The sequence below is a fragment of the Cajanus cajan genome, chromosome 1 (assembly GCF_000230855.2).
Source record: "Cajanus cajan strain Asha chromosome 1, NIPB_CcT2T_4, whole genome shotgun sequence".
NCBI lineage: Eukaryota > Viridiplantae > Streptophyta > Magnoliopsida > Fabales > Fabaceae > Cajanus > Cajanus cajan.
The window spans coordinates 84,915,190-84,927,833 of NC_138517.1; the positions used below are offsets into that span (position 1 = coordinate 84,915,190).

A 12,644-nucleotide genomic window follows, 5' to 3' on the forward strand; every position below is an offset into this window, starting at 1 on the left:
TGCAGAAGGGGCAGGTTGCTTGATCCCTCAAGACTATCACATTTCTCCTCAGCAAGTTTTCCTTTGTAGGCAAAGCACCCATGAACAACCTCCAAATGAAGCATTTAACTTTGGGTGGGACTTTTATATCCCAAGCTACTGCAGCAACATTTGGCAACTGTGATGAGGGGCCACGGTCCATCAAAGCCCGATACCCAGATCTTACTGAGAAGCATCCCGAGCTATCCAGTGTCCAAAGCCTTGAGTCTTGTACACCCTCTATTAGTACCCTTGCCTCCACTATATTCATAAACTGTTGCACATCGTTTAATTCCCAAGTGAACCAAGCTCTTCTCCACTGAAATCTCCATTGCCACCTTCCTCTACTCCAATGACCCATATTCGCCACCACGTTTGACTTTTGCAATGAATTTGAGAAAATCCTTGGGAATCTATTCGCTAGAGGCTCTGCCTCTGCCCATGCATCAGACCAGAATCGGATTCTGTCACCCATCCCTAACCTCCATGACAATGAATCCATAAACCAAGAGTCACTGGTGTCCTCACCCGAAGCCTTCAATACATCACCCCACCACATAGAATCTGAGCTTCCTCTTAGTCGAGTATTGTGCATGATGGTATCACCGTACTTAGATAATAGAATTCTTGCCCACATTGACTCTGGTTGCTGAAAGAGTCCCCAACGCCACTTAGCTAATAGTGCCGCGTTAAAAGTATCTAGCTTCTTAATTCCTAGACCCCCTTCCTTCTTAGGCCGACAAATTTTCTCCCAAGATACCCATGCCATTCTCTTCTCATCCAGCTTACCACCCCATAGGAAGTTGCGCTGAATAGATGTTAGTTGCTTGGTCACCATCTTGGGCATTCTATAGAATGACATAATGTATAATGGCAAGGAAGTCAACACCGAATTTATCAAGCAAATCCTTCCCGCCATGGACAATGTCGATGCTCTCCACGATGACAACTTTTTTTTAAAGCTCAAGACCACAGGCTGCCAAGTTTTACTTCTTCTAGGGTTGGCCCCAATAGGTATGCCCAAATATACAAATGGAATGTTGGACAACTTGCAATGTAATATCTCTGCAAAGGAAATTAAGGTCTCTCTTCCCACACCAATAGCTCCTAAACAACTCTTGTAAAAGTTAACTTTAAGACCACTTGCCAACTCGAAACCCCGCAAGATTACCTTCAAGGTCCTCACATTTTCCACCGAAGCTTCCCCCACAAAGATTGTATCATCTGCATATTGGAGGATGTTAACTAATTCGCCTTTCGATCCCACTTTAATACCTCTGAACAAATCTGAATTTGAAGCTTCTCTAACCAGGCCAGTAAGTCCCTCTGCAACCAAAACAAACAGGAAAGGGGCTAGCGGGTCCCCTTGCCTAATCCCTTTTTGCATGGAAAATTCAGTTGTAGGGCTTCCATTAACCAGAACTGACATAGAAGAGGTTCTTAAGCACTCACCAATCCAGCCTATCCACTTATCTTGAAACCCAAAGCGCCTTAACATATATAACACAAAGCTCCATGAAACTGAATCATACGCCTTCTCAAAATCAACCTTGAAGTACATGCATGACTTCTTTCTGCGCCTAACCTCATCAAGCGTCTCATTAAGAACCATAGCTCCTTGTAATAATCCCCTTCCTTCCACGAAGCCCATCTGCCTATGATCGACTAAATACGGAAGCACTACTTTGAGTCTAAGTGCTAGAATCTTTGCGAGTATCTTATACATACAACCTATCAAAGAAATAGGCCTATACTCATTCAAACTTTGTGGTGTATCAACCTTGGGGATCAGAGAAATAAACGAGGAGTTGGTCCCGCGAGGTAATTTGCTATTATCATGGAACTGTTGGACAAAAAGCACCAAGTCCCTTTTCATAATATCCCAAAATTCCTTGATAAACTTGAAGTTTATACCATCTGGGCCTGGGCACCTATCACTCCCACACGCCCAAACTGCCCTCTTTATTTCATCTTCCTCGAATGGCCTGGACAACAGCTCTAATTGTTGAGCGTTTAACTGTTGGAATCTAACCCCATCCAAGCCTGGCCTATGAGTCATTGAGTCACTAAACCTTTCTTGATAGAAAGATTTAATGTGTTCTTTGACTATCGTAGGTTCTTCCTCCCACCGATTATCAATAAAAAGACCAGGCAGGTAATTCCTCTTCCTATTCAAATTTATGACATGGTGAAAATACTTTGAGTTTATATCACCCAAGTGCATCCACTTGACCCGTGCCTTTTGAGCCAGTTGAGACTCCTCTTTAAGTGCCACTTCCCAATATGTTTGTTGCAGATGAATCCTCCTCTGTAATTCCTCCTCTGATAAGATTCTAGTTTCCTCTATGAGATAAATTGCATTCATTTCCTTCATAACATCAGTAGCAGTTTGTATGGAGGTATTTCTACCTCCCCACCAATTCTTCACTTGGCATTTTATGGCTTTCAGCTTCTCCTTAACAATAAATGCTGCCCAGCCAACCACTTTTGTATCAGCCCAGGTCCTTGACACCAATTCTCTGCACTCCGAGTCATTTAACCAGAAATTAAAGAATCTCCATGGTTTAGGCCCCCAATCTATCTCCCGGTTCCTCATCAAAATGGGACAATGATCTGATATTCCCCGGTTAAGGACTAACTGAGCAACTCTCGGCCACCTCTCCAACCACCTTAGCGAAACCAATACACGATCAATTCTGCTTTTAGCCCTCCCATTTGGTTTATACCATGTATATTTACGACCCGCCCAAGGGAGATCTTCCAGTTCCATCTGAGAAATAAATTGATTAAACATTTCTATATCTGTAGTAGCATAGAGACCAGTAGTTTGGCCAACCCTCTCCTCCAAGCACCTTATGCTGTTAAAATCCCCTACCACACACCACAATGCTATTGAGCTAGCTCTTTTCTTTTCCAGAATTTCATCCCATAACATCTTTTTACGCTGTCTCTCCGAGGGTGCATATATATTTATAATCACCAGTAAGCGTGGTTGCATACACAAGGCAGGATTCGAACCCCTGACCTTGCTTAAGCGTGGATCAACCCCTACCGCTGAACCACACGCTTGGGGTTTAATATGAATAATTTAAACCAAGACTGAATCTTTAATTCTTAATTACTTGTTCAATCTCATTTTAGATAAATTCAATAGGGAGAGCGACTAATTACAATTAACGTAAATACTAGTTTGCATTTATATAATTATAATTAATTAAGAACCAATTCGGGTGTTAACTCTTAAAATTTTTAGATATTGATTTTGCTATTAAAGAGCGAGTTATGACTTGAGTAGGAGAAAGACAAAGTATATGTATTACAAATTTAGCAAAATACAAGATAAAAATGCTTTGAACATAAAAATGAGAGAAAATGTCATAGCATAAACTTCTAAATCTAAATATTTGACAGTTAAAATACAAAATGTTATGAAAATAATGTGGGTGTTACTCAAATGATTCAAATTGTGTATTTAAAATGGAGGAAAAAATTGGGGGTTTTTTGTTTTGTTTCATCTTTTATCAATATGAAAATGCATTATCAACAGGAAATTCTGATCACAATTTGATATATCAAATATGTTATTGTATATGTAGTATGTTCAATACAAGGAATGTTTATAGACCGATCTAATTCAATAAAATTCGAAAGAAAAAAACGATCCAAAAAATTAATATATATATATATATATATATATATATATATATATATATTATATTATATTAGATTGGTTTCGTATTTGATTTGAAAAATTGAATCTAATAATTTGTAATATTGACAAACTAATTTTATTTTCTTAACTTTATACTTGCTATGTATCTAGATTAACTTAAAAATAAAGTTTACTTAATCTTTTTATTTACATGATAGTTATTCTTAAAGCTAAATTTAACATATTTAATAAGGATAATAGTCTTGTAAAAAAAAGGATAAATAATAAGTTAAAAATGAATTATATATATTAATATATGAAATAAAATAATTGAACCCATCGATCTAAAAAAATAGAAATACATTAAATTTATTATAATTGGTGTTTATAGTTAAGGGTAATTTAAAAAGGCTAAATTATATTTTTCGTCTTTTATTTTATTTTTAAGATTTATTTTAGTCCTTTATTTTATACATTTTGATTGATATAGTCTTTGCTAAACAATGATTATTTATATATTTGAGACATAATTTTAAATTATTTTTTGACTGATTCAAAACTTAAAAATTATCTAACTAGATTTACTTATATGAAAACTATTTAATACAAGTAAAGTTTAGGCTAAAAGTTTTATAAACATGATGAAAATCTCATAAACATAAATTCAAAAAGTAATAAAAAATTAAAAAAAAAATTCATATTATTTTTTAGTTATTTGTAATATATATTTTTATATGTAATTTTTGCTATATTTATAGTTCGATCTTTTAAATTTAAACAACAATTAAATTTAATTATTTTCTTATATGTGAATCTATTGCTACAAGTTTTACATCAAAAATTAGTCAAAAATTGATTCAAAATTATGTCACAAAATTAAAAATCAACACTTTGTAAAAGGATTAAGTTGATCCAAATATAACATATAAAATATCAAAATAAATATTTTAATATAAAAATATTAAAATAAAAATAAAAAAATAAAATAAAAGATTAAAGTATAATTTAATCATAAAAAAGACAAAAATAATAAAAAAATTAAATCGAGTTATAATAAATAATGAAACAATAGATAGTGTCGCTTAAAACCTTTTTTAATTACTCAGGTAAAATAAGTAGGAAATGTTTTATTTATTTATTTTATATTATAAGTATTTTTTTAAGTTTTATATTCCTCTTTTAATTTTTTTAGTGCTCGGCCACATGCTTGAACACTCATTAGGAAAGTTGAATTTAAATTAGTTTCTATATATTTTGGTCAATGTATATTTATTTTTGTTGGTTTAGAACCATTAATATCTGAACAGCACATTAGGATACATGAGTCACGTCATTCTTAATAATATTGTTTACAATTCTTTTTTATATGTTTTTTTTTACTCTCTTCATCTTATCACTCATTTTATTTTACACTTTTGTTTTCATCTCTCTCTTAAATTATAAAAAGTGTACATGTCCTGCAAGTAGAATTATTCTCGAGATATTGGCCATCAAAATGTTTGGTCATTATCCTAATATGTTTATATCAATGTGTCTCTTAGTACTAACTACAATCACCTAATTAGGAAACTTGTTCCTTGCTAATTAAATAAAAAATTGTTCTTCATCACTAAAACTAATTATGAACAGCATAACGATAAACGAGAATCATTAGGGTTCGTAGTATCAAATATCTTATATATATGTTGGAGCAATATATGCTACATGAACCTAAGACAATTCACGAGTACTTCTTATAATAATTTGTAACTTATCTGTTATGGTCATCCCAAAAAAAGAATAAAGGATAAAGAAAATAGGACCACAAAAGTATTATACAACTTTTTCTTTTTAGCATTGCATTGTCTAATCTTCCATGAAACACCTTCGGCCACCACAACCTTGCCAATGGTGACATATTATGTGTATATTGCTAGCTTATAGATACTTTTTATATAATCGCATATTGACAAATGATTGCCATCCTCTATATCCGCAACCAATTAGTTAATACAATTAAAGCAAAAAGGGGAAGAAAAGTAGGGAACATTCAATTTAATTTACTTATTAATAGCATATAAACCTTTTGAATTGTCTTCCTTCATCATCATATACCGAAAAGAAAACGGAAATAGGACCACAAATTATGTGGTACGAGCGTTGTTTTTTTTTTTTTTCATTTGTGTTGCTGTTTTCCCATGAAACATTTTTCATCCATAATTGTTTTTTAGTCAAACTCTACAGCGGCCTATTAGGGATATATACAACTACACGCGATCACAATCTGTGAGAATGATTGCAGACATAGTCATCGGTAACTTATTTTTAACATTAAGGAAATATTTTGCTTATAAGAAGTAGTTTCATTTTTATACACGGTGAATGTAATATTTTTAACTCGATTAATCAATTAAGGTATAATTTTTTAAGGTGATTGATATAAAAGTTAATTAACTGGTCATGTTAATTTATGTATATATATATGTGTAGCGATTAATACATTATAAAAACGAAAAAGAACTCTATCTTTTTAGAGTAGCAACTAAAATCTATAACTATTTAATACATCTTTTACAATTTTAACCTAATCATGCGTAGTAATTAAAGTATCATTCTCAACGACGGCTTGCACAATACTCAACATGCAGCACATTAATTACTCTCTAGGGGATCAGATTGAGTAATGATTCAGAATCATCAAAATGAAAACAAACTACAAATATAAATCAAAGCATGAGATTTAATTGAGAAAACAGAAGTTGAAACTCTTTTTTGGATTTTTATTAAACACTTGGTGGACAATAAAATAGTACTTGTTTTCACAAATGCAAAGAGGACCACTAAACTAATTTCCTTCACATATGCATAATAAAGACTATCTATTCATTTTATTCTTAAAATATTATTATCAATTCAGAAAATTACTCAAACATTAATTCTGTAGCTAATTGATGAAAGCCTAAGTTCATTGGTTATACTCTTAGCTAGCTAATACTAACTTAATAAGGGACTTGCTTTGAAGTTAAGGATCATAAGGTGACAAATAAACCAAACACTATTACTAGATACAAGGCTTAATAAATGTTAACTTCGGTTTATAATTCAAAAAACATTTTCAATCACCCATCCAACAGAATTTCAAGTTACGAAGGATCAAAATATAATGAGCATTAAGAGTAGAAGTAGCTAGAACCCTTAATAGAGAAACATCAAAATAAAGTAATTAATGATTCAAAATAAATACATGAAACTCAATTTATTTACATTAAAACTTCCATAGTGGATTTAATTATTCATAAAAATGTAGAGAGCCAAAATCCATAGAGAAATGAAGAATGGATGAATCTGCCATAGTAGAGCTCCAATTGACTTGGAACATTGTCATCAATACGATGTTTGATCAAGGTAGACAGCAAAAAAAAAGGTGTCATAATTTATTATTTTTATCTCGCTTTAATTTCACTCCACTAATATTGTGCTAACCTCAACGAACAAATAATTTTTTGTCTTTGGAACAAAAATACAAGGAGGTGTACCCTTCAATCCTAAATTCTTGTACTAATTAAGCAAATCCACTCTGCGCTGAGTGCAAACGATCGACAAGTCAGGAAAATTCAAAAAAGACTTCTTCTATTCAACATTTCCTTCAGAAAACTAATATAAAAAAACCCTATTGAACAAGAAAAAAAGATAATTACTTCCATCTACTCACATAAAATATATGAAAAAAAAAGCAAACCAAGATTTTAAGTTAGAAAAGAGAAAATAATTACTTCAATACGTTTAGTAAGCAATAAATACAATTATCATATAGCTAATACTTTATCTCAAATAGCTATATAAATGCAATTGATCGCCTTTGAAAATAATACCATTTTCTGAACTTAGATAAAGCAAATATCAAAACCTGGTCAACTTAGTGGTGGAGAGTTGTAATGTAGTCATTGTAATTTTAATTGATAAAAAAAAAATAAAGCAAATAACAACTAAATACATTAATTAACATTCAAACCTTCTATATATGTTCCCCGGCCCCTCGCGTTATTAATTATGAGTTCTGCAATAAAAGAAAAATAGGCCGGGCAAAACATAACCAGAAAAAGGACTAGAGGAAAACGTACATGAAGTAATTGGAATTTGATACTTTTTTTCAATTTAAGTGGACTGCCAGAGACGGAAACAGAAATAAACACAAAGCGAGTCACGTCTTGCCTGATCAAAGAAAGGCAAGTTGAAGGAGGGTTAACAAAAAAAAAATTCTCTAAGAAGAGGATCTGTGAGCTAACCTAGTCCTAACATAATTTTATAATTAATTTAAAAGAGAACTGGACCTTATAATAACAACTAGCTAGAGTCAATGTTTTAATGTATAGGTATTTCCCATTTGTTTTTATAAAAGACAGCTATGTTTACACATGCATGTTACAGTAATTATTTTCACTTCACTTTCAATGGGTGTACATTAGGTTAAGTATCTTCAAATTAGGCGAACCTTAATTACACAAGTAACAAAGTGCTTGTTTAAATTTGCACTCGACCGAAACACATCAGAGTAGGCCGAAAATCATTACATATTTTGAAATAAATGTTGACTGAAGCAATTGAGAAGTTGCTTTATCTGTGGCTAAAATTAATTTTACATTCAATTTTTACATAAATTTGTTGTACTGCTAAGTAACACAAATCACATGCAAAGTTGGCTGGCACCAGGACAGTCCCTTCACTGAAAAGAAAAAAAATATATCGCAGAACAAAACGGGGTACACAGCTAATCAATATTGTCTTCCAAAATATTTTTACACACATATATTCTTAAACAATTCTGCCAACAAAAAAAAAGAGAGAGAGAGAGAGAAGGGGTTTTCCAACGTATGGAGGAAGCTAAGAAATTTGGTTGGCCAAGAACGATAACAGAGAAATTAAATTGTGGCACAAGAAGATTCCCATGCAGATGTAGTAGCTTGAAAAGGTTAAAAATCTGAATTTGAAAGGTCAGGTCACCACTTACGTTTGGGCCAATGTGGTTCTGCAATATTGGTCCTACTACTGTTGACAATGTTTTTAATGCATCCAAACATGCCCCACAATTTACTCTCACAGTGAACTCGTGGCCAAAACCTTGCTCAAGCATTCGTATCTATATAGATGAACATATTTGATTGAACATTATCACTCGCTATGTCTCTGCATCTACAGGCATTACATTGTCATTCATTAGTCATCACCCCTCTTTTCATTTGACATGACTCTCTCTGTGGACACCCGAGACCTATCTTAATTGATTCCACACACTGGATTGGATTGTGGTTCTTGTTTGTTTTCTGTTCATCTTTCTATTCATCTTTTTGTTTTCTGTCTTTCCGTATGTTTTTGCTAAATTAAAATTAGGTCTTGCAATATATATGAGATAAATAAGTAGCGGAGTTGATTATAGGTTCTACCAAGTTAAACAAAAAGTATTGAAATATTAATTGTTTTATACATAAATATTGCATTCATTTTAGTGGTAAAATTTACTCTCCTTGGCACATGCTTGGTTTGGCCTCACGGGGTCATATAGACTCAAAGATCACGGTGTCAACCTGAGATGTGTGATGGTGGTCACACTTATTTTTATGACGTACGTACAAGTCTCCTAAAATATAATTGATGTTTCTTTATATCAATTGAGGTATCAAACCTAACAAGATATCTATCTTAATGACAGAATTTTCAAAGAAGGAAAAAGAGAGGAAGAAGGAGTGTAGGCAGGAGGGTGATTTTGAAAATCCATAAGATAAATAAAGAAAAGTACAAATAAAATTCAGATAAATAAATGAAACGTTAACTTAGTGGATGAATTTTATGTCACGTAAAATGTAAGGCTTTTTTTAGATAAGCTCAGTTGAAAATAAAAAATAGTTTCTGAAAATGATTTATTAAAACAAAAATCTCATAAGGTCTATTTTTGAGCGTGACGGTAGCAAAAGCTGCATCAAGACGAATTGAGCAATCTCATGCATGCAAGTCCACTTCTCTTACTTGCTAATTCGAAGCTTCTTAAAACATATTGAGACAGTTGAGGGTAAGCTAAACAAATTGTATATATTACTCTTAGAAACACCACAAAAAGGCAGGTCAACCTGATACATTATATTTAATTACATTCATCTTGAAGGCTGCTGCGGACACGCACTTAAACGCGAATATGTGTAAATTAAGTACCCCTCGAAAGTTCAATTGAAATGCTGAACATCTTTCATTCCTGATGAACCGGGAGGAAAGGATAATTTAGTTTTAGCATTATGCATTATCACTCACGAATCTATGACATATTTTCTGCCCCAAATTCAAAACCCTTTCTAAACCAGAAGGTTCAAAGACTTTTTAATTGTTCTGTGGCGCATGGAAAAAAGTTATATTTCATGTCCATATATGTTTTTCTTCAAGATGATAAAAAATATACTTTCTCTAAAGAGTTTCGTGTGAAAAGGTGTGAGCAGGTTTAAAAAGAATCAGGTATCCGTACCTTATTTTTTTATTTTTTAATTGTAGAAATGGATTGACTCACTAACTATTGAAGTATAGTTCCAATTTATTATCATGTGGGTATATAGTGAATGGTTATAACTGGGGTGTAGGGGCCTAGGTTACCACAATGACAAGGTTTTAGGTGAAAAAAGAAAAGACGAAAAGACTTAGATATGTAGAATAGTAATTTAAAAAAAGATTATTGAAAAGAAAGGAAAGCGTAAAGGAGGGTTGAATATGAGGCGATATTTCTCGGGGGTGAGAGAGAAACATGGTTGATCCCTGTGGGCCAGGTTTGTCATTGCAATAATGAGAAAAGAAAAAAAGAAAAGGTAGGCCCACTAAGCTTTAAGTGAGATAAATAGCGCAGAAGCAGGGTTGTTTCACTTCAAGGGGTGAAAGCAGTGTATGTGTATGAGATGTTAATGGATAGCAGTGGTCGGGACTCGGGGATGAGTTCAGAGACGCAACGAACTTCAATCAGCAACGAAAGCGTGTGCAGCACCAGCTTCAGCTTCAGCTTCAGCCGCCTCTCCTTCGACCTCCCTCCCTCCACCTCCTCGCCGGAGAGCCTCCTCGTCAAGCCCCACCGCTCCTCCGACTTCGCCTACTCCGCCATCTTCAGGCGGAGGTCGGCGCTTACGTTCCGTGACTTCCACCTGCTCCGGCGCATCGGCGCGGGGGACATCGGGACGGTGTACCTGTGCCGGCTGCGGTCCGAGGAGGAGGAGGAATTGGTGTACGCGATGAAGGTGGTGGACAAGGAGGCGGTGGCGCTGAAGAAGAAGGCGCAGAGGGCGGAGATGGAGAGAAAGATTCTGAAGATGGTGGACCATCCTTTCCTCCCTACCCTCTATGCGGAGTTCGAGGCATCGCATTTCTCTTGCATTGTCATGGAGTATTGTTGCGGTGGGGACTTGCACTCCCTTCGACACACCCACCCTAACAACCGCTTCCCTCTCTCATCTGCTAGGTATGTATTATGTAACGTAACCATCACCCTCACCCTGTCCCTCACTATTTTCTTTCTTCTCCCCCATCACCATGCACTTACCTCAACCTTCAATTATTCTTTTCTCTTTTCATCATAAATAATTAACTTTTTTTTTTACTTTTACTAAAATTGCCTCAAATTTTAATTATTATTCTTTTTAATTAATCATTTTTTTTTTTGTTAATTTTATGTGTAAAATATTAACATTAAGATTTTATTTTTTACTTTTAAGAATTTGATAATTTAAGAAATTAAAGTTTTGGATGATTAATTTAAAAAGAAGTTATTTGGAGGGGAATTGAAAGAAGCAGAAGTGTGTATGCAGTTTGCAGTAATAATAATTAATAATATTGTGGTTACAGGTTTTACGCGGCTGAAGTACTGGTGGCGTTGGAGTATCTCCACATGCTGGGAATCATCTACAGAGATCTAAAGCCGGAAAACGTGTTAGTGAGATCAGACGGTCACATCATGCTTTCTGATTTCGATCTCTCCCTATGCTCGGATGCAATCCCGGCCGTGGAATCCCCTGAGTGCTTCCCACGTGCGTTACCCTCCACCCCCTTCTCCTGCCTCTCCAACCGCGTCTTCCGCTCCCGGAAGCTCCACAGCCTTCAACCGAAGCGTCTGTTCGTGGCGGAGCCGGTGGGGGCCCGCTCCAGCTCCTTCGTGGGGACGCACGAGTACGTGTCGCCGGAGGTGGCCTCCGGGAACTCCCACGGCAACGCCGTCGACTGGTGGTCCTTGGGGATATTCATGTACGAGATGCTGTACGGTCGCACACCCTTCGTGGGTCCATCGAACGAGGCCACGCTGCGCAACATCATTAAAAAGCCCCTCGCCTTTCCCACCGCCACGCCCTCCGGTGCGCTTGAAATGCACGCGCAGGACCTCATCTCAGCCTTGCTCCAGAAGGACCCCAACCGCAGGCTTGGCTCGAAGCGAGGCGCCGCCGACGTCAAGAACCACCCTTTCTTCGCCGGACTCAACTTGGCTCTCATACGCATGCTGACGCCGCCCGACCTTCCCTCCCTCAGACGCCACAAAACCACCCCCGCTAACGATAACACTAGGTTAACGCCCTTTGATTACTTCTGAAAATCCCTCCTCTTCAGTCGGTGCCACCACATTTTATCCCTCGCAGTGGCAGTGGCAGTGGCAGTGGCAGTGGCAGTGCCGGATGACTTCACTTGTCTCTATATTTCTGTTTTTTTTTATAATTATAATATAGTTTCAAACTTACTTACATTCAATTCAACTATCCTTTCACTTTTATCTATATTTTTTTATTTTTGGCCGGGACACGAATGAAAAAGAAAAGAAAATAAGAAAAAGGAAACAATTCTATTCTCAACATAAAGAAATGTGGGAATTGGCAACTTGTATAACCAATGTTGTCCTTTTGGGTTGGCATTGAGATGATTGTACAACCAATGTTCATTTGGGTGTCTCATGGTATGTTTTGTGGGGAGACAGGCAAGTTGGCATTAC

General features: G+C 35.4%; 1 protein-coding gene across 1 annotated transcript; it reads left to right on the forward strand.

Moving 5' to 3' along the window:
- The first annotated feature begins 10,531 nt into the window (after positions 1-10,531).
- Positions 10,532-12,428, forward strand: PID (Protein kinase superfamily protein). Its single transcript, XM_020381428.3, has 2 exons — positions 10,532-11,132; positions 11,516-12,428. Exons 1-2 carry the CDS (start codon positions 10,579-10,581, stop codon positions 12,249-12,251), a joined length of 1,290 nt encoding a protein of 429 aa, XP_020237017.1. The 5' UTR covers positions 10,532-10,578; the 3' UTR covers positions 12,252-12,428.
- Positions 12,429-12,644: the final 216 nt, after the last annotated feature.